This window comes from Mesocricetus auratus, unplaced genomic scaffold, assembly GCF_017639785.1.
Source record: "Mesocricetus auratus isolate SY011 unplaced genomic scaffold, BCM_Maur_2.0 Super-Scaffold_100007, whole genome shotgun sequence".
Taxonomy (NCBI): Eukaryota; Metazoa; Chordata; class Mammalia; order Rodentia; family Cricetidae; genus Mesocricetus; species Mesocricetus auratus.
Genome location: NW_024429191.1, coordinates 28,925,364 through 28,950,206, shown reverse-complemented (window position 1 = coordinate 28,950,206; position 24,843 = coordinate 28,925,364). Strand labels below are relative to the sequence as shown.

Genomic DNA, 24,843 nt, shown 5'->3' with positions numbered 1-24,843 from the left:
TTTTTTTTTTCAGACAATTCAGCCTTTACTTTATTTTTGAAAATAATTCTGTAGATTCCATTTTCTTCCATGAAACTAAGGTCAGGCAACAAACAAAAACACACAGATTTCTGTCCAACCTGCTACCTGCATCTTGGCGGGGGAGATGTAGGGATGCTGAGGAAGGCAGGGCAGGAGCTGCTTTGGAGCCAGAGATGTCCTGGTCTCAGCTACTGGTGTACTTTGCTCTGAGACAGTCACCAAGAGCCAGCCAGCAGGGAGGAGCCTCCTCACCAAAGCCCAGGGGAAAAGAGGCGCGGATGTCACTCCCCGTCTTCCACCACTGAGTCCTCCTAAAGAACAGGGGGAGCCGACTTTCAAATAGGAGGGTGCCGAGCACAGGCCCTCCTCCCCACAGCTTCCTGACGACTGGCTCCAGCACTTCCTGTCTCACAGCCACAGACTGCTCCCCTGCTGGAGAAGAGCTCTGAGAGAAGCCGGGAGGCAGGGACCCCTGGCACCCCAGCAACTCCAATCTGACCCTGACAGTGAAACCCCTTTGGTTAGTCTCATTTGGCCACAAACCCAATCCTTCTTCCATATCCCAGCCCCACCCTGGGGGAAGGAGGAGAAAGGGGAACAGGTGCATTAGGTGGGCTCAAGTGTGACAGGAGCCAGGTCAGGGGAAACAGGCTTGGTCAAGAGAGCTGCAGCTGCCAAGCTCTCTGCAGATGCCCTTCGAGAACTCAGGACACCCTGGCCCCAACAAGCCCAAGCCTCCCCGTACCACACAGTGGCTTCTTGTTCAATACCCCAACTACACCACACAATAGTTCTCCTGGTGACTCCTTGGACAACAGGAGTATAACCCTCATCATGATTTATGCACTAGAATGCCACGGGGAGAGGGGGGAACACAGAAATGGGAGATATATAGACCCAAGAGGGAAACACTGACAGGATGCCCCAGCTCATGATATGGAAGGAGAACCAGCAGGGAAAGGCAGGTGCTGCTAATTCCAGCTAGGATCATAGCCTTCCCAGGAACGTGGGGGTGCCAGGTGGACACGCCGGCCCCGGAACTGGAAAGTGACAATGCCCCGGTAACCAGCTCTGGGGACACCAGACTTGAGGTCATCCATGACACCCAGGGCCTTAGCAAAGGCCTTGAAGCTGTCTCTGCTCGTGTACTGTACCCGCACCTCCCCCAGCTCCTTCTGATCGTTGGTCCTCACTTTCTCCACCTGTAGCAGCGGGGCACCATAGACACGGGCAAGGAAATCCCGGTCATAAGCCTCCCGCTGCAGGTATGACAAGTCCAACTGGGTGAAAGACACGAACTGCTGGTTCAGCTTGATGAACTTAAGATGCTGGTCAAAGAACTGCCCATGGCTCACACCCTTGCGGCCAAAGGTCATCGTTCTAGAAATTTCTGGACGAATACAGGCCCGCCCCTTCCGCTGCTCAGGTCTACGCATCCAGTCGTCCCAGAAGGCCTTGGGCCACTTGGGCTCCAGCTCTGCCCACAGCTCAGCCAACAGCAGCCAGCCAAGGCCAGGAAAAAAGTCTGTTCGATAGAGCAGCTCAGGTTTGCTCGAGTCTACCATCTGCTCCTTGCCGTTGTCATTCCAAGCAGACACACACCAAAGGGAGGGATCTGTTCTCAGCAGTGGGTAGGTGGCCTGGAAGTACTCAAAGAAGTCTGGTGCCACCTCCAGATCATCCTCCACTACCACAGCTGCTGGGAACTTGAACTTGTTGAAGATCTGACCCAGTGCCCAGCGGTAGTGCCTGGCGATCTTGTAGTAACCCTGGAACTTGCGGTGGTCTGGCTGCACAGCGATGTTACTCAGGTCTGGCTGCCGGATGTGTGTGACTGCACTGCCGTAGGAAGCAATGACCTGTGCTGTCTCCTCGTGCCCACAATCCTGGCTGACAATGATAGGGAAATGCTCGGCTGAGGGTCGATAGTGCAACAACTTATCCAAGCAGCGCCGGACAGTGCTGCGGTCACAGGCAATGACCAAGATGGGGATCACAGGTGGTGAGGGGGTCACAGGCACACGGGGCCAGGCTGGAGGGGCCACAGTGGGCACTTTCCACCTCTGGTTCCACAAAGTATGGTGCTCCCTGATTTGCTGCAACAGTCCCCGCTGCCGCTCCAACTCCACCTCAGCGTCCTCAGCCAGGCGGATCACCTCACGGGTGAGGCTGGCAGGGTCGTCATCGAGAGCACTGTCTAAAGGGGGCCTGCCAGGGGCTGGGCGTGTCCAGAAGAAGAGGAGCAGCAGGGCATTCCAGCCCACAAAGATGATAGCACCCCAAAGCACAAGCCCTGCAGACTGCTTCTTCAGCATCCTGGCCCCCACAGGGGAGGGCAGGCAAGGGGAGGGCTCAAGGCTGCCTTTGGCTTGCCTGGCTCACTTCCCCAGTCTAAGGGTTTATTCTTCTGGACTGGGACTAGGAAGAAGCCATGTACCTAAAAACAGGAGAGAGAAAACCAGCTGTTACTTCAAGTATGTATATTCCACATGCCCCAGGCAAGAGGATGGGCACAGGTGAGGAAGTAAGGGAACAGGAAGCAAGGCGGTTGACTGCAGGGTTAGGACAACATGCTCTTCACTTCAAGTGAGCTAACAGGTCCTCAGAAAAACAACGTTAGTTTGACAAGGAGGCAGAGAAAGACGCTAGTGGAATAGAACTGGAAAAAAAATCTAACCCTGGTTCCTACCAGACAGATCTCATCTCCTGTCTTTCAGAGTCTAGTTCAGGAGGGAGAGGTAAGGCCATTTAACCCCCATTCCTCAAGTCAAGCTAAAATAAAATGACTGATTTTTAAAACAATCAAGTATCATACCTGACTCAGTAAGGAAACACAGTGAGAGAAAATGTTTGCCTTTCTGTGTCCGGTTATTCTGTTTAATACAATGATGTCAGAAGTAAAGTCAGGTTGCCTACAACACTCATGTTTACAGAGGCACTACCCATAATATCCAAGTTATGGAATCGGTCTCAGCACAAGTGACAAATTAACAGATACACAATATGTGGTATAGACAGACAATGTAGCATTACTCAGCCAGAAAGAACACAATCCTGTTGACAGTACTGTAGGTAATAGTGGTGATCAAAAGTCAGACATGAAAAAATAAACAACACATTTTCTCGTTGTGGTAACAAATAACAACACAAAACAACAACTTAAAAATAGAAGAGGGGCTGGGTGTGGTGGCACATATCTTTAATCCCAGCACTTGGGAGGCAGGGGCAGGCCGATCTCTGAGTTTGAGGTCAGCCTGGTCTATAAAGCAAATCCAGAATAGCGAGGGCTACATAGAGAAACCCTGTCTCAAAAACCAAAAACCAACAAACAAAAAACAAAGTATTAGAGGGATAGAGGGAAGAGGAAGGAGCCTGACAGCCTGGAAGGAATGAGAAAGGAAAGTAAGACAGGGCGGTACAGAAGGCAGCTACAACAAAGCAAGCTATATGCAACTGCACAATAGCAATCATACTCATCTTAAAAGTCATGCTGCCCACAATCTCAACTGCTACTAGTCAGCCAATACAAGTGAAACAATCGAGGGCTGAAGTAAAACTGTTTGCTGATGCTGTGAGGGTTTCTAGAAACACAGCTATACAGCAATCAATGGTAAAAACAACTAACATACGAACATACAATGGTCTTCATATCCACAAATAAATGAGTGGTGAAGAGGGATTTCTGCAAAGAGATAACAAAATAATAACTACCAAAGGTCTGCAATTACACTGTTATGAATAAGTAGACTAATGGAATAGAACAAGACTAAGTATTTTACAGGAATTTGGAAAATATAAATGTAAAATTGCATCTATATATGGGTAATTTCCAAGTACACCAGAAATTCAAACAAATTAAAAACAAGCAAAAAACCTAAAGTTTAGGAAAAAACATGGGCGCCGAGAAAGGCTAAGTTTGACTCAAAATATTGGTGCAACAAAAGCAAACTGATTACTTCCCCTTAGTTGAAAAACTTTTACATGAGGAGAAACAGCACAGGGAAAAAGAACAGACTGAGCACTTCTAGAGCATCAACCAGATACATAACACCACCATAGGGCAAGAATTCCAACTAACGGCGGAAAAAGAGGTTAAAAAAAACTCGACAGAAAATGAGCCTGGAAGGGTAGCTCATAAGAAGCACACAGTCCTTACACATATCAGAAAATGCTCAACTTCAAGTATAAGCAAAATGCAAACTAAACGTTATTCATGAGCCTGGCAAGAAAAAACAATTGAAACCTTTCTTACGTCTCTTAGTGACAACTGAAGAAGCTAAGTTCTCAATTTGGGATTGGAAGACATCAGTAAACTTTGGGGTGAGTGGACATGTTTGCTGTCTTGATTATTATGTTGATTATGATGATAGTTTTATGGCATATAGTTATATATATATATAAACTACCTTTTAAATGCATGTGGTTTACCCTGTGCCAATTATATATCAATAAAACTCTTCCTACACAAAAAGACACTAAGGGGCTGGAGATGGCTCAGGGGTTAAGAGCACCTGATTTTGCAGAGGTTCAGATCCCAGCATTCACAAAGTGGCTCATAACCATCTACAACTCCAGGTCCTGGGGATTTGACACCTTCTTCTAACCTTTGAAGGCACCATGAATGCATACATACAAGTAGGCAAAACATTCTTACACATAAAATACAAAAAATAATTTAAAAAAATTTAAGACACTAATCATATGCAAAGAAAAATTAATACAGACAGTAAGTTAAAGTATATATAGTAACGTATCTGTTGAGGTATGTAAGAGAGCAACCCAATCCTTAGGGAATAGGCACTGAAATATTTAGAGGCAAAGGTCCATGACAGATGCCCTCAAGTAGTTCAGATGGACTTAAAAGTATCTGTGTGTCACTCTGAAGGATCATTTTTCCTAAGACATCTGTGTACTATTTCCAAATAAAGCAACGTGGACTCCATCTGAATAGCTTCATCCATTAGCATTGCCCCAGCTAGGCACATTCAGCCAGAGATGACCAGTTGTACCTTGAATCTCTCAGTCACAAACCTGCTCCAGCCAGGTTCTTGAAGGGGTCAGGACGTGCACGCGCGCACGCACGCGCACATACACACACTGAAAAATAAGAAAAAAGCCATGGTCTCACTGGCCCTCCTCTGCACTCACACCAGTTCTCTGTCCTAGCTAAACGCCTGGGTCCCAGATTTACTCTCTACGAGTCCTGTGGTCTGAGTACCGTCCTCCCAAACCCGTCTGCCCCAGCCACTGTTCTTCCTCCTAGAAACCAACCACCCCAGTTTCAGAATGCCAGTATTCACAGAAACCTTAGATTGTTTGCACTCAGCTGTGGCATTACATCTCTACTTCATTAACTGGAGTCTTGGGGGAGTTGAGAGATGTACCAGTTGCCAGGTTCCCCTTCAAACTGTGGTCAATGTTGAAAATTCCCCTGTATTCTAATGGCCATGATTTCAGGGTATCCCCCATCTTCCTGCTTTCTAAATAAGTGACTAAGCAGGAAAAGGTCTTTAACAAAAGGATGGGGAAGAGAGACAGAACTTCATCGACTTAAGTGCTGTCTTCTGGAATAGGGGTGTGGACTATCCTTGAATTGTCACTGAGACACTTCAGACTTACTGCCAAGTTTTCAGGCTGGTGGCCAAACCGCAAAAAAATCACCTTCAAGTGACTTTACCTTCAAATGACTTTTCATTTTCTCTAGATGTTGAACTAGGTGCAATGCATCCACTAGCATGCAGATCAAAGCAAGCCTGTCAGTAGGAATTTTAGCAGGCCTACATTCAGTGGCCAGAGGGCTCACAGGAAAACCTCCCTCAGGCTCTTGGTTCCTTCCTGGCCTCCTCTCTAGCCCTTCCCTATGCACTCTTCAACAGAACTTACTTGTTGAAGAGCACAATTCCCCTTCTGAAGCCCTACCTGCCCCTCCATAGAGACTCATCAAGATTCATTTTCCCACATAGTCTCCAGAGCAAGGTAATCCGCTGTGTCTGAGTGTTAGCAGTGTGTGAACACCACTGACCACAAGTGATGCCCTCTACAGCAGTTGCCATGTCTACAGGTACAATCCAATTCTGGCCTTAGCTGGCAGTATAGAAAAGCTCCTCTCAGGAGCACTGCTCTGAGTCCTTTCAGACACCATAAGAAGGACACAGCATATATATACATACGAAGCCAGACAGCAATGCTTGGCATCATGCTGTGTTTTTCCACATCGCTAAGACTCAATTTTCTCACCTCTAAGAAGGAAATCATCATGGAATAATTCAGCAAGTTGCTTTAAGAATTGGATGAGATAATCCATAGTGCATTTAGAACAGTACCAGCTATACAACAAAATAAACATCTTCCTTGATGCCTTCAGAACATGATCGTCTACCTCCCCATCACCATCCACACCAGTGAAACCAGCAAAAAACAACGCAAGGATGGGATCAGCTCCATGCACTGCCAAGCTGTAACTTCAACATACAGATGTACATGAAACATAAAAAGGGTCTTTTCAGTGTGGAAACCACACACATATACAATCCCTCCACTGCCATTTCCAATCCATAATGCACTGAAGAACAGTTTTCTAAATTCATTTGACAATAAAATCTCACAGCAACTCATTTGGTGGCATCTGATCAAATCTAATGTGAGGCTATTTATACTCTCCATTCAACTTGGGTGTCTACTCATGTTTTGCTACAGAAATAAACATGGTGGATTATCACGTACTGTTCTTATAACAGTTAAGTGCTCCAGAAAAATGTTTTCTTTTCATACAATGTATTTTGATCATACATACAGACACACACACACACACACAGTCCAAATCCACCCATAACTTCTCAGCAATCAGGATGCAGAGGCAGGAGAAATGTGGCAACTCAAGACTAATCTGGGCTGCATGGCAAGATAGGACATTTAAGGGATCCCGGCTAACAAGCTCAGCGAACATTCCTGGTTCCCGCTGACTGCTAAAACCAACCACTAAGTAAGTGTGAGAGGGAGCCAGCCACATCTGACTGCTACAAGGAAGCCCACTAAGTTTGGGGTGACTCATTACAGCAGTCAAGAGTTGAAAAAAAGAGAAAATGGAAGAGAATATCCGATAAGCAGGGCGAGTACTCCTCTTTACCTGCTGGACTCAGGTCCCCAGTCTGAAGACTGCTTTGCTCACACCCACTTCTTATCAGTATTTTTGGTAAAAAATAAGTTACTTCAAAACGCACTAGCTTAAAACTGTAACAATCATTTATTTCCTCACCCAATATCAATAGTTGAAGAATTCAGAAAATGGGCACAGAAGGAGGAACCTGTGTCTGCTATATGTCGGGACCTCAGTCTAGAAGACTCAAATGCAGATGGCTAGACTCCCGCAGAAGGCTGCTTTCTTAGCAGGTCTGTAGTCTGATGTTGCTGTTAACTGGGACAGTAGCTGGAGAACTGGCTGGAACACCATCATGTGTTCTTTTCATGTGGGCCAGGCTTCCTATGAACACAGTGGCTGGGCTCCAAGAAAGAGAAGAAGCCAACTGAAGGATTTTCTTCATGCGGCCTTGGATCACTTTGCTTTACTCAGTGCCCAAGCAAACTACTGGTCCCTGCCATATTTAAGAGATGAAAATGGGGCTGGAGACCTGGCTCAGTGCTTAAGAGTACTGGCTGCTCTTCTATAGGACCCAGGTTCTATTCCCAGAACCCAGATGGCAGCTCACAACTCTCCCTAAAAATTCCAGGAGCTTTGACGTCCTGCTCATAAACATGCATACCGGCAAACATGTATACAGGTAAAATTTAAAAGAGAGGGGGATAAAATGGAAACTCCCCCCACGAGTGGGAAGAGGACAAGTGAGATGGCAACAACATGAGGGATGGAAGACTTATGAACAAGGCCATTCAAGAAAACAGTCTGCCCCGTTTTCCTTTTAAAAATAGAGTATCTGTCACCCCTGACTTAAGTTCTTAATACCATTGTTTAGGAGATATGCCCGTGAGGCCCATACTCAAAACTGGCTTTCGTTTTCCCCATGTTTTTAGGACTCCTTTGGGGAAATTAGTAGGCAAATCCACGGCACCAAGTACAACATCTGGTACCATGGTGAGTCGAAAACTGAGTTTCGGTACAGTTGGATGCCAGGTGGCTCTAGGCAAGTCGTGCAATCCCTATGGGGACTACTCAAATGCTTCATCTGAAGGGCTGCCCAGCGGCAATTCCCTTCTAACACCTCTTTAAAGAAGGCATACATAGCACAAGCTTGCCTAAAACTGATGATCCTCCTGCCGCAGCCAGTTGAGTTCTGATATTACAAGCTTGCACTATATCACATCTTGCTTCTAACATTCTTGATTCCATCTATGCTGCCAAAGATGTTTCTTAAGCAACAAGTGCATAGCAAATAGTCAACTTCCAATCAGGAGCAGGAAGGCAAATGTTATGCTTTTTGAGGTGGAAGGAGTATTACTGAACTGTCCCTATTTCTGCTTTGCCCAGTATGATAAAAAGCACGGCTTTAAAAATCCAGAGCACACAGAACACATCACAGGCGTTGGCTATCTAAGTGAATTACTTTCTGGTTGTGCTTTGTATGATGTACCAGGCTCCATAATTTCAGAGGGAAGGAAGAACTGAAAAGGAGTCGTTGTCGATACGCTAAATAATTCAAGTGTGTGGAGAGTAAGATCTGGGAGGGAAGGGTTACAGGTTATTCACCCTGGGAGAAAAGATGAGAGAGAAACACCATGCTGGTACAACGAAAGCATGACAGCCCCACGCCCCAGCAAGAGCAAGTCCTGTAACCCCTGAACCAGTAACTTGACGAACCACTGCGTCACTTCCTCATCTGTAAACAGACAAGTTGACTCTGGTCATCTCCAAGGTCCCTGGTGTCTGGATGAGAATGGTAACTCCCTAATGTCCTAAGTAGAAAATGAGTTTAACCTGTTGCACATGCCATGGAGTTTGAACACACTGTAGTGGAGCCTTCTGAGAAACAGGGATGCAATGTCGCCATTATCAGTGACCTCTATACTAAAAGATCAAGAAACAGTGACTAAAAATGGGAAGACCCCAGAACCAAGGATGTTCTAGTCTAGAAAGTATTAAAATAAACAATAAAACGGACCAACGATGTTCTCAAGCAAAAAGGCCATTACAGTAGCAAAGGCTAACAAAAATGAAGCTTCAGCCTAAGTCCACTCTTCCATGGAGGCACCGACTGGGTGGGTCACAGTCCCTCTGTACCACATTTTGTAAAATGGGAGGTTCTGCACCTCTTGTGAGGGACCCTTTTCAGCACACATTAGCAAAGAGGCCAGGGGGAAAAGTTTTCTTGCCAATTTACATATTTCAGTGTTGAGTCAAATTTTCCTTATGGCTGAGCAAAAACAAGCCTTAGTTACTAACTTATGAAGCCTGAACTCGGGTGAGGCTTAAAGAAAATCCACTTTCCATTCCAGTCCCCTGCTCCCTTAGGGCGACCCCACCTCTCCCCCTTCCGCATCCGCATTGCCTTCCAGCCGAGTTTCACAACAGCACCCTCCCGGAGAAGCCGCCCTCCCTCTAGCAGCTGAAGGCCCGGAATCCTGACCGCTGGGCGCTAAGTTCCCACTTCCCCACGCGGGGGAGACTGCGCGCTGCCCAGCCCCGGGTGGGCCCGCCACTGTCGTCGCCTCAACAGTCGGGCTTTCGAACAGGTTCCGGACTGAGACCCTACTTACTCCCTGGCCTCGCGGCCTCCTTCCTCTCCTGGGACAAACCCCAAGACTGTGGACGCCGGCGTCCGCCGGCCCAGCTCACCAGATCCTCCCAACTCTCCCCGCCTGCAACCAGGCTCGCCCCGAACCGGCGAGACCCAGCGCTGGCGCGGCCGCGTCCCGTCTCGCCGGCCTTCCTGCGGTGCCCGCCGAGCCCTGCCAGCGGGCAACGTGGCCCTTCCCCGGGAGGGCGGTGCTCCCCCAGCCCCCAGCCCCCTCTGTCGGTCCCCGCCCTGCCACGGGTGAGTCCGCGCTGGCCCCTCCTTCCGAGGCCCGCCTCGTCTGACTTCCCGATCGCCCGTCAAGATCTAAACAACGGGTTTTCCCGGGTCCCCCAACTTCGAAAGACAGTGGTAGGAGAGATGTTTGAGGTCCTTTCTCTCTCCTAGTCACAACTCTCAGCGTAGATGCTGGATCCCACTCACACCCTCGGCCTTGGCCTCGACCAGTGCAGACTTTCCCTAAGATTCCTCTTACGCAGCCCAGCCCACGAGTCTAGAGCTTCACCTACTTTGAGGGGTGCGGGACTTGGTGGAGCGTTCCTAAGTAGATGGTTCACCAAACCCAACACGAAGAACTGTTCCCTATACCTAAGCCAGGAAAGCTGCAGAGTATGAGCTGGAGAAAGGTGAGGGGTGAGGACAGTGCCTGCAAGCAACAAGATCCAGGTGTCAAAAGGGAAGCTAGCGAGGAGGAAACACCTGCAGCCAAGACGAGGAAGAACCAGCTGTTTTCATTTGTTTTTTGTGGGTGGAGAAACCAGAGACAGACCTAAGCACCGTGTAAAACCTAAGCCCTGAGAAGGAAAGGAATCAATCGTGGGCTTTTGTAGTAACCCTAAAGGTAAATGGTGGGAGCATCTGGATCTGTGTTCCTTTGTGTTTTAAAGAAACCTGGAGTGACTTTGAGGGAGGGAGGGAGGGAGGGAGGGGTCGGAGACAACTACTCATCAGGACCCAGGTGAACAAGCAGGACTTGCTCAGCAAGGAATGCCTCACAGCCTCAAGCAGTCTGAGGGGAAGGAAAAAATGCAGACCAGGAGCTTCAGGGCCTGACTTAGGTGCCGGCAGAGGCCCTAAAGCACAATTTCTGAGGTCTGAGTCATGCACAATAGGCCACTCAGAGCAAGCCAGGTTTCATTGGCTGGGCCATTTTGGAATTCAGGGAGCTATCTAGGAATCCCTACTCACCCCTGCTGTACCTGACCCTTCGAATAAACCTGTGATGCTACCACCCATTTCGTACACCTAGGACTGGGGAGCAGGAAACCACAGGGCGCACTTGATTACTTGGTACGCTCTAACCCTAGACTCTCCTACCTACAGGCTCATTTAAAGTTTTCAGAGCCCAGCTACCCAGGACTCTTAGGTATGTGTTTCCTGGGTGATTCGGTTCACTAACTTGTTCCTACACCAGGAATTATGTAGAAAGTAGGGAGTGTCTTAAGGCTCCTGTAGGCAGGTGAAGAGTTAAAACTGTAAGGAATCACTAGGTGTAGAGACACCCTCCCTCCAAGCCTGCTGTTCTCTTGACCTCTCTGTACATGAGCAGAATCTCTGCAGAGAAAATCATCACCCCATTCTACAGAAAAGTCTCAGGCTTTGGGTAGGTGTTAAGTCATAAGCCACAGCCAGATTTTTAGATTTAGGCATTCCAACTTCCAACCTGGCACCACGTGTCCTTGAGAAATGCTGAGAGCTCTGTGCCCATGTGGCAAGAACTCGGTGAGGGCAGAGAAATCTCGGTAAGAGCAGTTGGAATCCTGCCCTGAAGCAGAGGAAAGGGCTGACACATCAGTGAAGCGGACTGTGTGGGGGTGTGGGGGGTGTATGCCCACCGTTTCCAGTTTAGCTGACTGCACAGACTGACAGGAAACTCAAGCCCATGCATGTGCCAAGAGAATGCCCCTGTTTGTCTACACCTTGGTCCTCTTTACTTCCCATAAAAAGGAATCTAGGGATTTACAGCCTCGCACTTAGTGCCAAAGTGTGAAGAAAAATGACCAAGTGTAACTTCCCTACAAGTGTAAAAAGTTGGAAAACTAGTCCATAGATCCAAAATATAAGGAGCTCAATCACCATCCTGGATAAAATACATACATAATGGGTACTGAAGATGGGGAAGATGAGCAGCCCAGGCCTTCTAAGGCAGTTTAGACAGGAAACAGAACACAACTCCCAACCATGTCCATTTCTGCAGTTCTTTGTTTACATTCCAAGATGATCCCCAAATGCAAGAAGGCTATCCCCGACCAAGAAAGGTTACAACACAGAATTGGGATGGGATGAGTTTTTGAACAGGAATAATAGACATCATTTGGTCTAAGCAGCAAGAATGTATCAGTACTGAGGCCTTGGGCTCTAGAGGTTACATGGGAAAGGACTGAAGAAACCGGAGCTGGGTGTTTAGACTCTGGGGATGAGCCTGGGATCAGATTATGTGCAAATGGAAAAAAAAGGAAGATCTAATCGAAGGATAACAGAGAATTAAGAGGTAGTACACTTGTCTGCCTACTCTACCACCATCAAAAAAGAACTAAGAAGGAAAGTAAAACCTATTCCAGGAAATTGCCCCTCATAAACTAGATACCCCAAATTGTTTGCAGTTTGGAAAGGATTCATGCTCTGAATTTGTGACAGATCTTTATCTAAAACCGTAAGAGGAAGCAAAACCAAAGTGTGCAACTCGTGTTTTAGTTTCCTTTCTCATTCCTCCTAACATGTCTGTCCCAAACCACATAGCAATACAGAAAACTCAGCTCATTAACAATAGACCACTGAGCAATGCCTATGAAGTCTTTTCATTAGCCACCTCCAATTCCTTTTAGAATAAAGAAAGGTCTATATAAATTCAGTTTAAAATCCTCACACAATGTGTGATTAAATTAATCACTAGCTCTGGCTAACAGCCCGACAAACTTGAGTGAGGTACCTTAGCAATCTGCTGGCCCCATGAGAGAGTTTGAGAGAAATGTCTGGCTGAAGAGTCAGCAGGGGATGGGAGAGCTAGTCCTCTGGCAGGTGAAGGCTCTAGTTCATTCTAAAGAGGAAACAATTACCAAAGAAGCTGCCAGGACCCTGAGTTTCTCTCCCTGGGGGTGTTTGCAGCAGAACCCAGGCAGTCCTTGTTGAGTCTGATGCTATAAGGCAACTCAGCACTCAACAGTACAAGTGCTTTCAGTAGAAGCCACACCCCTTAGGTGAGCTCCTCCTCAAACTAGGAAAACAATCCCCCCCTCCCCCAGGTCTTCCTTAGAGTGAGGTAAACTGGGTAACAGCCTACTGGACACTTTGACTGACAAGAGCACTAACCAATGCAACACAAGTCCTGAGTACTTAGGATCACATGCAAGTAGGGACTCTGAGCAGGAAAATTCTAGAACCCACCATGCCCTACAGGTGGCTTAGGAAGCATCTTGGAATCACATAGCCATAAAGAGATCACTGTGATCACCATGCATAAGCAAAGGCTGGTAAGTATGTAATTGCTCAGTGGATTTGGGGTAGGTGACACATCAACACTAACACTCATATAACAGTGTGGCCTCTAAGAGAAAGAAGAGCTCAGAGAAGGTCCAGAAGACCTGGACTGCTATGTCAAGGGATAACAGGCACCCTTTTCAGTGAATGTGAGGCTCCTGACTTACAGGCTCCTGACTTACAGGCTCCTGACTTACAGGCTTCAGGACCCTAGCCCTCACCATCTATCTCATGCAGCTGCCTCAAATTCACACACACTGCGTCCCTTGCTTTTTTGCTGTTTATCATCACTAGGAAAAGCAGGTGCCTTGGTGTAGGTAAACTTTCAAAGAAGGAACAGGCAGGTAAGAAGACAAGTAAGAACAAACTTGCTTGGGTTATGAACAACCTGAAGAAAAATAAAAGTCCAAGAGATGTCAATGTGGGAACCCTGAAAGATCAGACGAAGCAATGCCAGGAGAAGAGGTCCAGCACCCACTCCGAGAAGTCGGGTTCGGTCTTCTCACTTACTCTAAAGCTCAAGAAAAAGGCACTGCAGAGCTGCGTGAAGAGCCCTCACAGAGTGCAGTATCTGACAGGATCCCTCATGTAAGTTTTCCTAAAACTGCCCACCTTTCATATAACATGATGAAACAAATGCAGGCCAGTCTTTAGCTGAGATGTCTGCTAAAGCTGGTCAGTAGTGGCGGCACACACTTCATCCCAGCACTGGGGAGGCAGAGGCAGGCGGATCTCTGTGAGTTTGAGACCAGCCTGGTCTACAGAGTGAGTTCCAGGACAGTCAGGGCTGTTACACAGAGAAACCCTGTCTCGAAAAACCAACCCACCCCCCCAAAAAAAAGATGTCTGCTAAGGCTCTGGCAAGTGTGTTCAATAAAAGCATAGAACTTTCACCCAGAGATTTTGTTTTACAATAAACAAGAAATCAAGTAAAGTTGATGTTGCTGTTTTATATGTACAAGGCCCAGAGTACTTTTCAAAATGCAAAATTACTCCATTTATTCCTAGTAGCAACCTGAGTGAAGTATCTTCTAGTGTGAAGAGATCAGGACAGAGGCGATTAACATATCTCGGGATGCACATTGACCAGGAAACAGGAAAGTCAGAGCTAGAGCACAAATTTTACTGCTCCCCAAACTCAAGCTGTTTCTGTTCTTTCCGTGAGGTTTCATGCCCTAAGTTTCCTTACTGAGGAAGTGGGAATAGAGACAATTTAGGACGTTACCTAACCATTTCCTATCATCCAGCCCCGCTCCCCCTCCCTTTAAGTCTTACTCTGTTAATAGATCCCACAACTGAGCAGTCTGCCTCTGTCAGAGTAATCCATTTCGGTCTAAGTGCAGACTGGTCTGAAATCCTATTATCTCACCAGTGGAAAGGCCTTTAAAGGTAACTAATCCAGCAGCCCTGCAGAAGCCCGATTTCTCTGCACGCTCTCCTTGACCTAACCTCACCTACCTAAGCTCACAATTGCAATTACTCACAATCCTCTACCAGCTATCAGCTGTAGCCTCAGTAAGGAACAAATCCACCACCCTGAAAGAGTGAAGTAGGGGTGACACTTCCTGTGTCCCATGAGGATAAGGGTTCTTTCTCATCAGGACACAGGAGGTGCCCTGACTTCAGACATGGCAGCTTTCCCAGACTGTTCCCATTCCCATTTCCCGCACAGCAACAGCAAGGCATTAAACGAGAGAGGAGGAAGAAGCCTTACCTTTCTTTGCTTCTCTCAATAGCTCCCCTGGAGATCAACAAGGCCCCCACCCCCACCCCCCTAACTCTCCATTTTCAAAACTGAGACTCAGGTCCACCAAAGCACAGCTTCTCTCCACTTATCCAGGTCCAAAGTCCATGGCCAGGTGGACCCTGACCGGGAGGAGTCTGGGGGGGAAGGGGTGTGTCCAGGCCCCTCCCCCCCCCCACTGCTGACTTCAGTGTCCCTCCCAGGCGCCTATTACATCCCTTCATCCAGCTGGCTTCTAAAGCTCAGAGGCTCGTGGTAGGCAGATTCCAGGTATCATGCCATCTCTTGCTCAGACAAGAGGAATCATCCACTAGTCCACTTGGGTTCTGCTGGCGCTCAGAAGACACAGGCTTTAACATCGACATGGCCCAGGAGGCTGACTTCTGGGTGAACCTGTGGAACATTTAAACATTATGACACTCTCTAATCCAAATATCCCCACATGGATTTCTGCGAACTCCGTATTTACCAGTTCTTTACAGTGTTCAACCAACAAACTCTCTTAACTGCGCCACACAATTTGTATAAAAAGTACATACTTCATGCACGTACAGCACCACCATCATGTATGTGTTCTTGTGTCATGCCTATTCTCAGTAACCAAAACTACTGTCAGTGTGGGAAGACTGTCTTCCAGAAAATACAGGAAATAAGGTCCCACTCTCTGAAACACCATTTACTAATCCTATCTCTTAAGCTTCTCCCGGTGTTCGGTGTTTTAATCCCCTACCTCCTTTCAATTAGACTAAATCCTACCCAGACCTAGAGATGCTGGCACCTTCCACAGGAATCCCAGCAACCCTCACCTCCCCCACCGTTTCCAAAACTATGCCAAGGACGCAATTCCCAATTTCTTCCAAACTCCTTCACAGGGCCACTCCCGAGAGCACTCTTCTGGAGTATTTTGGGGCCTGGGTCCCGCTTACAGTAACCCCAATTTCTCAGTTACGGAGCCTTCCTTGGTGCCCCTTCCCTCCGTGAGTTTTACACAGACACACACACGCACACGCACGTACCCTCTTCCTGTAGGGGCGTGGCGGACACAGGACACCCCCCGCCAAGAACTTAACTCCTCCTACCCTTCCCTTCCGAACCCCGCGCTCCGCGTTCTCACGGCACAGTGACACCGAGACCCTCCCAGCACTCGGAACCCTCGCTTCCGCCGCGCGGAAGACTCAGTCCCTCACACCACGGGGTCCTTACCTGCACCCCGCCCATCCGATCCCGGCTGGAAGCCTCGGCCCTCCCAGCTCCAGATCCAGGCCGGGGCCGGTCCCAGCTGCCAGCAGGCCCCACCCCCTCGACCCCCTGCGGCCCGGCCCTCCCCTCGCGCTCTTTTCCCCCTCCCGCCAGGCGCCGCAGCCACTTCCGCCCGTCCTCCGGAAGTAGGTCCCGGGCACCCGCTGGCTCCTCACGTCCCGCCCATTCGCCTGGCCCTTGCCCGCCCATCACCACCACCACCACCACCACGGGAGCACGGGAGGTGGGTCTGCACGCTTGAGCCAGTTCTACAGCGTTCGCGGGGTGGAGGACGAGGCGTTGCCGAACCCCCTGTGAGGACGTAGGGGGGGGGGGCTCAGGGCGGGAGCCGCGCACCAGGGGGCGGGGCTGAGGCCTAGGGCGGGAGCTTGCGTCACTCTGAGCGGCGCGGGAAGCAGCGCGCATGCGCCTCCGGTCTTGGGCCGGTCGCGCGAGTTGACGCTGCTGCTGCCGGAGGGGGAGGAAGGTGCGCCGACTGCCCTGCCTCTATCTCACCGCCGAAGGTTGCCTAGCAACGGCCTGGTTGAGGTGGCCTCTGAGACCAGGGGCCCTTTTAGGTCTTTTAGGCACTCTTTATGCTAAAAGCCAGTAAACGACAAGGCCCGTTGTAACAAGCCTGTCACTGAGCTGAGTTCCCTGAGTAACAGTGCCAGAAAAAGTTCTATTTCACTCATCGCTATTTTCACTGCATCCCTCAATGAAGTAGGACCATCCTGAAAGGATGGAGAGCCCCGTTACTGAACACGCACTGTGCTGAGCTCTGTATAACTAGTAACAATATCAACGGGTCAGAACCCCACATGGTCTCCTAGAGCGGCAGGCTGCAGAGACTTAGATCCTACTGGAATCTTACAGTTGGTAACTGACCAAATCCGTGACACCTGGTCATATGGACGTGCCTCTGTTAAGTGCCACCTGTTTTAAAGGAGCCTACTCTGGACCCTGGAGAGAGAGCTCAGCGGCTAAGAATACTTGGCTGCTCTCACAGAGGACCTGGATTCAGTTATCAGCACTCACATGGTGGCTTAAATGTCTGTGACTCCAGTTTCAGGGGATTGAGTACCCTCTTCTGGCCTTTGGGCCACCAGGCATGCATGTGGTGCATGTCAATGCATTCAGACAAGACACACACAAAGTAAAAACCTTTTTTAAATAAACTGATCTTTGAAGCACCAGACTGAAAAGTTCCAAACTGCACTGTTTATTTTCCTGGATGCAAAATACCCTTTAAATCTAAAGATTCTAGTTTTTATTTTATTCCAGTTCTGCCAGCAACCAACTGTGATACTTGGAAAAGTTGCTAGAACTTTCTGTACCTCAGTTTTCTCATACCTACAATAATAATAATGAAAGGCCTTCTTAGCTTATTCAATTAGTGTGAGCATTAAATGAGTTAATATATGGTAAGTGCTTAGAACTTTCCCAGTCTGTGTACTAAGGGCTCAAAATGCCTGTTAACTCTTCTTAGGATTTAGTCACAAACATTTCCATGCAGTAATTTGGGTTTTTTTGTATGTCTGTTTTTTGTTGTTTTTGTTTGTTTGTTTGTTTGTTTTTGATATAGGGTCTCTTTATGTAGTCCTGGCTGTTCTGGAATACACTCTGTAGTCCAGGCTGTGCTTGAACTCACAGAGATCCTTCTGCCTCTGCCTCCTGAGTGCTAGAATCAAAGACCAGTGCCACCATACCTGGTCTCCTTGCAAGAATTTGACAGCTTTTAGAGTATCTTTTATTTATTCTTGGATAATTTGGTACATGTATACAATGTGTCTTGATCATACCATACCCATCCCTATGCTTTCTGGGCACCCTCCAACATGTCCTCCTCTCGCCTCCACCATCTGTCTGTCTGTCTGAAACTCACTGAGCCTGGTTGTGCTGGAATGTTTGCTGATCTTGTTGATTTGATGGTGAGCAGGTGACTATAACTGACCACACTCAAATCTAATCAGAAAGTGGTCCGTTGCCCTCATCACCTTCATGTCACTGTTGAACCAGTGAGCATAATAATACCACACTGTGTTTCAGAAGGAAACAGTCCTAAAAAAGACCTGCTTTGACCTCTTATTTACAGTCTCATTCTTCCAGGTTATCCTGTCTTCCCAAGAGTCCCTTTTCCATTACCTCACTGCATATGTAATCATTAGTCATTGTACCATTTCCTAAAATCAGTGCCCTTCAGCAATTCCAGGTGGTGAGGGTAGAATTTTCTAGAATACTAAAGACTAAATTTCCCCCTTTTCCTTATTCATGTTCTATATATCTTTTAAAAATGTTAATTTAGCCAGCATTTGCACTTGTGATGTAAAACAGCAGAGCATGTGACAAACACAGATACCTCAGGAGCTAAGGTGTAAAGCTAGAGACTTTATAGATGCTATGAAAAAATCTGAGTAAAATCAGAATATTAAGCAACAACTTGGGAGTCTCACTTCCTTTATAGGATTAAGGCTATGTAAGTGCACTTAGAAAATGAAGCACTTTATTTTTTCATTTCACCATGAAAGTATTTTTTTAAACTTTTTTCATGTCATATCCTGATTTATTTAATCCTTGAATTGTGATTTTTAACTAATTTTACTTTGGACATTTCTTTCTAGTTAAATTATATACTTCTTAAGAGTAGACATTTACCTTTAAAACCTCATTAGTGTGTGTGTGTGTGTGTGTGTGTGTGTGTGTGTGTGTGTGTGTGTGTGTGTATTCAATTTGATGAGTATTTTATGTAGGCTCAAGAGATTGGATTTCCCCTTCACCAAGCTAGGCTACAGAGACCTATCCTTTACTTTGCCAGAGGTATTCATAAGGAACAGAGGAGACCATGAGTGTGGAGACCCTTTTAAAACTGGATCTTACCAGTTTTATCTGGTACCTGAGTACCTGAGTATCTGGTCTGTAGTACCTGAGAGTTGACAGGCAGTACTCAAAAATGCCAAGGTGCTGTGTATACTGAGCTTTCAGGGGAAGCACTTACAGTGCCCTTCTCACTTGCAAATGGAAAGAGACTTGAGCATCTGCTCCCTATTGTCTATGACCTGGCCTCTCTTCTTGAAGTTCTTAAAATACAGCTGATATACTAGAGAAAGCCAAGTTTTGGAGGCTTTTTGTTTGTTTTTGTTTTTTGAGACAGGGTTTCTCTGTGTAGTCCTGGCTGCCTGAAACTTACTCTGTAGACCAGGCTGGCCTCCAACTCAAATCAGTCTACCTGTCTCTGCCTCCTGAGTGCTGGGATTAAAGGCGTGTACCACCACCTCCTGATGCCAAGTAGTTCTTAAATGTATTCTTTACCCATAGGTTCTGACTTTTCCCATGTCTATGTGTGAATTTGCATTTTTTCATTTCTGTGCTTCTTCAGACTGGCCCAAATAGGAGTTGCGCTAGTAATACACTGGGGTGGGGGACCACAGACTTCACAACAGCCCAATCTACCACAGTGCCGGCCACTTCACAGTGGTCTCACTGGTAAGTGACAGTCAGTGTGTGTGTGTGTGTGTGTGTGTGTGTGTGTGTGTGTGAGAGAGAGAGAGAGAGAGAGAGAGAGAGAGAGAGAGAGAGAGAGAGAGAGAGAGAGAGAGAGAGAGAGAGCATGGATTTAGTCCTAGGAACTGTTAAAGAATTAAAATTTTCAGATGTTTAACCCTGCTAAGAAAGTCAAACCATTTGAGGCCATGGTTGGGCTTATCAGGCTTCCTCGATGGGATTTGTCAATAAATATTGGGAACAGTGCAGGCAGTTCATCCTAGGGAACAAACCAGAGACTGTTGTCCTGAGTCCCCCAAAGACTTCAGACCCAGCTCCTTTCAGCCTTGGATGTTCCTTCTCCATTTCCTGAAGTTACCAGACTTTCTTACCAACTTAAGTGCCATTCTCCTTGAAACTTCCCTTGCCTATACTAAAATTCATTCTAAATAGTGGTCCCTGATTTTATTCCTTTCTATATTCCTCAGATCCACAATATCCATACTAATGTCCAGAGAAGAGTTGGAAAAGTGGAAAAGTGAGCATCCCTCAGTACAAAGAAGACTGGAGCAGTCATGGAAGAAACATGGGTTCTGGTGATTCGCTGTGTGGAAATCTTCCCTTGAAGAGGTTATGGAATCAAAGCTATGAAAGAGGAGTAGAAAAGAGAGTTATAAAATGCTGAAGATTTGCCGGGTGGTGGTGGTGCACGCCTTTAATACCAGCACTCGGGAGGCAGAGGTAGGCGGATCTCTGTGAGTTCAAGGCCTGGCTGGACCGACAGCCTCCAAAACAATACAGAGAAACCCTGTCTCTTAAAATAAAAAAAAAAAATGCTGAAGATTTAACTTGGCAAGTTATGAGAAAAGAAACTGGATATCTAGGAAGAGATGGAACTTAAAATATGAGTGATTTTTACTGCTTAAAAAAAAAAGCTACAGAATAGAATGCAGCCAGCAAATTGATTGTGCATGGAGAAATCTGAACCAAGAGGGCCAAATTTGTAGAATAATAAAAGTAGAAAATAGATGTTCCATGAACAAAACAACATACATCATCCCATTAAAAAGTAAGGAAATTTGGGGAGCAGGAATCTATCTTGCACAGGAGGAGCTATGGCAAAGAGATAAGAGCACACTCTAGTCCCTGCAGTCCTGAGTGCAAATGCTGCCGTACTACACTCTGTGTGCCCAGGTTTCCCCACTTGCCAAATAGGAAAGTAGCCAGTGCATAATTGTATGAAAATGAGAAACACTGCAGGAATGATGCTGTGCTACACAAAATAAAAGCTCTAGTTAGCCATTTATTTGAAAGGAGGAAGTTTTAGGATAACCTTAAATTCTAGGGTTCCACATATGAACAAACGGTTAATGCAGGGCATTTATTGTTTTGTTTTTTGAGACAAGGTTTCTTCTGTGTGACAGTTCTAGCTGTCCTGGAACTCACTTTGCAAACTGAATTTACTATCTACTTTCCTTTCTGAATCATTCTTAGACTTTCATATATTTAAATCTTGTCTTCCAGTATGGATTGTAGATGTAAGAACTTATGTTTTAGTCTTGAGTAAATTTTTTTTAATAAAGAATTTTAAATTGATCTGATAGCAACAGTTTCTATATCGGCAGCTAACAGTGTTCAGGTTTTTGTGCTTTGTTTTCAATGCCTCTTTGAAAGATCCAGGTTTCCTTACTAGGAGGTCTCTTTAAGTTAACAAAAGAAACCATTTAGGAAAGAGTAGTTTAGGCCACTCTTTATTAACTTTCTTCTGCTGAGTAAAGAGAAGGTAAAGAGTGCCCGGTGTCCTCTGGTGGGTCTTGCATTAAGCCAGAGACTGGAAGATAGGAGTCTGATCTTCACCTCAACACATGCTCATCGTGAAGTACAAATTTCAGTTTCTCTGCTATAAAACGAAAATCGTAAGAAAGGAGCAACCTTACACTACTGTTGAGAACATTATATAAAATGCATGTGCAAAGTAGCCTAGGTATGATTCTGGCTATAATCTCTCTCTTTTTTTTTTTTTTTTTTTTAACGAGCAGGGTTTCTCTGTATTGTTTTGGAGACTGTCAGTCCAGCCCGGCGTTGAACTCACAGATACCCGCCTGCCTCTGCCTCCCAAGTGCTGGGATTAAAGGCATGCGCCACCACCGCCCGGCTTATAATCTCTTTTTTGCATGAGATAAATCATGTATATATTTGGACATCAGCCTGTAGGGTGACAGAAGCTTCATAAGGTCTGGAGGTATTTCCAGGTTCCCTAATATCATGGTGCATCATTTTAAATACACTGCTTGTTGGAGCTGCATTTCTAGGACCCAGATCCATCTCATAATGCTAAGCCAAGGCAAAAAAAAAAAAAAGTGTGATTTCAGGGTACTCCTAACTGCAGAGTTTCCTGTGGCAACTCAAGGTGAGATCTAGTTTTAGTAGGAAGTCAATCTTACTGATGATTCCATCTTCCAGTCTGCTGCACTGGATGTTGAGGATGACTATCCATCTTCTAAAATCCTGCTAGTTGGTTTCATGACATAAATATCTCCTGGTTTCCCCCCACTACTTCAAAAACATTTTTATCTTGGTAAGTACACATAAATTTTTACCATCTTAGCCTTTTTAAAAGCAGTTAAATAGCCCAAGTGTATTCATATTTCTATGTAACTAATCTCCAGAACTCATTTCATCCTCCAAAACTAAAATTCTGTGCCCACTAAGCAGTAACTCCCTGAAACACAAAAAACAAAAGACCCAGAGATGGATATTGGGGTTCAAGCTGAAGATCAGAGAAGCAAAGGAGCCAAGCCAGTAGATATTACATCTACTAAGCTGAAATGGCAGTCCTGTCTCCACCAGTCCTCAAAGGCAAAAGCTCTCAGTTCTTATCTCTTACTGCCTTTTATTCCTTTCCCCCAGCCAGCCATAGCACTCCTGTCTCCACCTCCCTAGTGCTGGGATCAAAGGCATGCGATTCCAGGTGCTGAGATCACCTTTGTGTGAGCTGTTTCTTTTAGAACTGGAACAATTTCGGGTAGTCAGTGTGACTTTGAACAGAGATCCTGAGTCCTGGCATTTAAGGTGTGTACCACCATCGCCTAGCTCTGTGGCTGCTGGGATTATCACCACTGCCTGACCTCTATAGCTCAAGACTGACTTTACTTTCTGAATCCTCAGGAAGGCTTTAATTACATCAGAAACAATATATCACCATAACTCCCCATTTCCCTTTACTGGTAGACCCTGCCTTTCACTTTATGTCCATGGAAATGACTGCTCTGTGCACCTCATTTTAGTGAGGTTATGTGTTCATGACTCCATTACCACATGTATGTTGAAAACCTCACATCTTTATCTCCTGCCCAGATGTGTCTACTGAAATCCAAACTCCCTGGAAGGCCTTCTGGCTACTGTTTCCAGTGCACCTCTCTAAAATAGAAACTCTCTACCAAAATCTCCTTTGTCCTTGTGTTCCATATCCAGAAGAGTGTCACTGCCCTTTAACCTGCTACAGAGACTATTGCTTTTCTGCTTCCCTAGTATCATTTTTCTGTGTATTTTATAATTTTACCATTTCTTCCTAAGGGACTACTTTCTTCACCCTCATTCCTAGTTCTTTAAGCAGCCTTATTACTTAGACTTGTGTAATGTAAGCAATCCATAATTCTCAACCTTTCGGAAAATCCTGATGGGCTTTGCATACATGAATTGCTAATTCACTGGATTGCTATAACTGTTATGACTGCCCTTCTAGCCCATCCCTATTCCTTTGTAACACCTGATGGTCTGCAGAACCACTCTACCAGGGATTCCCATTGGCCACAGTGACTCAGGTAGGTGACCTTCATTATCCTTTCTGCTTCCCCTCCTCTCACTCCTCCTCCCTTCTCTGGAGACTCTGACTCTTGGTGAATATCCCGAGTGGCCCTAGTTGTTTCCCACTGTGCCTTTCAGCCTTCCCTTGTAGCCTACTTCCATTCATTTGTGATACCTGCTGACCCACAGAAACACTACCAGGGAGCCCACAGCCACCACACTTAGTTAGGATCCATAGTGGGCAACAGTAACAGAACACCCACCTGGCAAAGATGAGATATTTATGCAAAAAAACACTTCAGACATCTCACTCCAGATGCCTAGATCCCAGCGTAAAAATAAATAACAATGCACAGCCAAGACAGTATGCCTCCAGAAGGTTGCAACCTTACTGTAGTAGGCCCTGAGGAGAGCAGTTTAGCTGAAGCACAGGACTTCAAAATAGTTAGGAATAAGTTTGTGGACCATAAGGAGGATACGATGAATGTTTTCAGTGAAGGCTATGGCACAAAGAATTGAATGAAATGATGAAAAAAGTTCAAGACAGGAAAGTAGAACTTAAGAGAGAAATAAAATCACTAAAGAAAATCCACACTGAAGTTAAAATAAAAAACTCACGGAGTCAAAAACTGTAGAGGTATGCTTCAACAAGTTAAGACATGGAAGAGAATTTCAGTTCTTGGAAAGTTAGAGGAAATGGAAGCTCAGTTAAAATGTTAATTCTAAAAGCCCATGAGATGTTAGAAGACTTGGAAAGTCAGTTAAAGAAAATATTAAAAGTAAGTCCAGGTACAAAACAACTGATTAAGAGATGAGACAACCAAGTTACAGATAATTTCTACAACTTCATCAGTGCTCCACAGCTAGGACTTACTTGGACTGCTTCAAGACCCTCATTGTGGGGTGGGAGAGGGAGCTGGGATTGACATGTGAAGCATTTGTGCTTCTAATTTAAATAAAAACATATATTGAGGGAAAAAAGGCCCTCATTGTGACTATTAACCAATATGTTGCTTCTCACAATTCTGTATAGAACTGCAGTCTGATGGATGTGCTCTGAAGAACTGGCCTAGCCTGTGGGGTCAGAAATCCTCCACAACAGACAAAAGTATATTTAATCATTCCTTGCATTAGTTTTCTACAAATTACCACATGGTAACAATGCTAGTAGTTTTTGTGTCAACTTTGCACAACCTAGGGTCATTTGGAAAAAAGAAACCTCAATTGAGAGAATGTCCCCATGATGCTGGCATGTAGACAAATCTGTAGGTGTTCCATGGTTAGTGATTGATGTGGGAGGACCCAGCCCACTGGGTGGTAGTACCCTTG

General features: G+C 46.1%; 1 protein-coding gene and 1 long non-coding RNA gene across 7 annotated transcripts; one reads left to right on the top strand and one right to left on the bottom strand.

Annotated features, from left to right (window-relative positions):
- On the bottom strand, positions 1 to 16,309 carry Mgat1 (alpha-1,3-mannosyl-glycoprotein 2-beta-N-acetylglucosaminyltransferase). Of its 6 annotated transcripts, none has more exons than XM_040748510.1 (3): positions 16,192 to 16,309; positions 14,959 to 15,381; positions 1 to 2,458 (listed from the first exon to the last, which is right to left on the bottom strand). In XM_040748510.1, exon 3 carries the CDS (start codon positions 2,334 to 2,336, stop codon positions 993 to 995), a length of 1,344 nt encoding a protein of 447 aa, XP_040604444.1. In that variant the 5' UTR covers positions 2,337 to 2,458; positions 14,959 to 15,381; positions 16,192 to 16,309; the 3' UTR covers positions 1 to 992. The 6 variants fall into 6 exon arrangements, with proteins under 6 accessions (XP_040604444.1, XP_040604447.1, XP_040604446.1 ...); XM_040748513.1 differs by lacking the exon at positions 16,192 to 16,309 and adding an exon at positions 16,005 to 16,023; XM_040748512.1 differs by lacking the exon at positions 16,192 to 16,309 and adding an exon at positions 15,795 to 15,957.
- On the top strand, positions 16,281 to 24,516 carry LOC121141312. The gene is made up of 2 exons (XR_005878185.1): positions 16,281 to 16,471; positions 20,196 to 24,516. It is a non-coding gene; the product is annotated as an uncharacterized LOC121141312 (long non-coding RNA).
- The last annotated feature ends 327 nt before the right edge of the window (positions 24,517 to 24,843 follow it).

What these genes read in the sequence shown, in the direction of transcription:
- Mgat1 (XM_040748510.1), bottom strand. Translation starts at nt 2,336, where the DNA reads ATGCTGAAGAAGCAGTCTGCAGGGCTTGTGCTTTGGGGTGCTATCATC.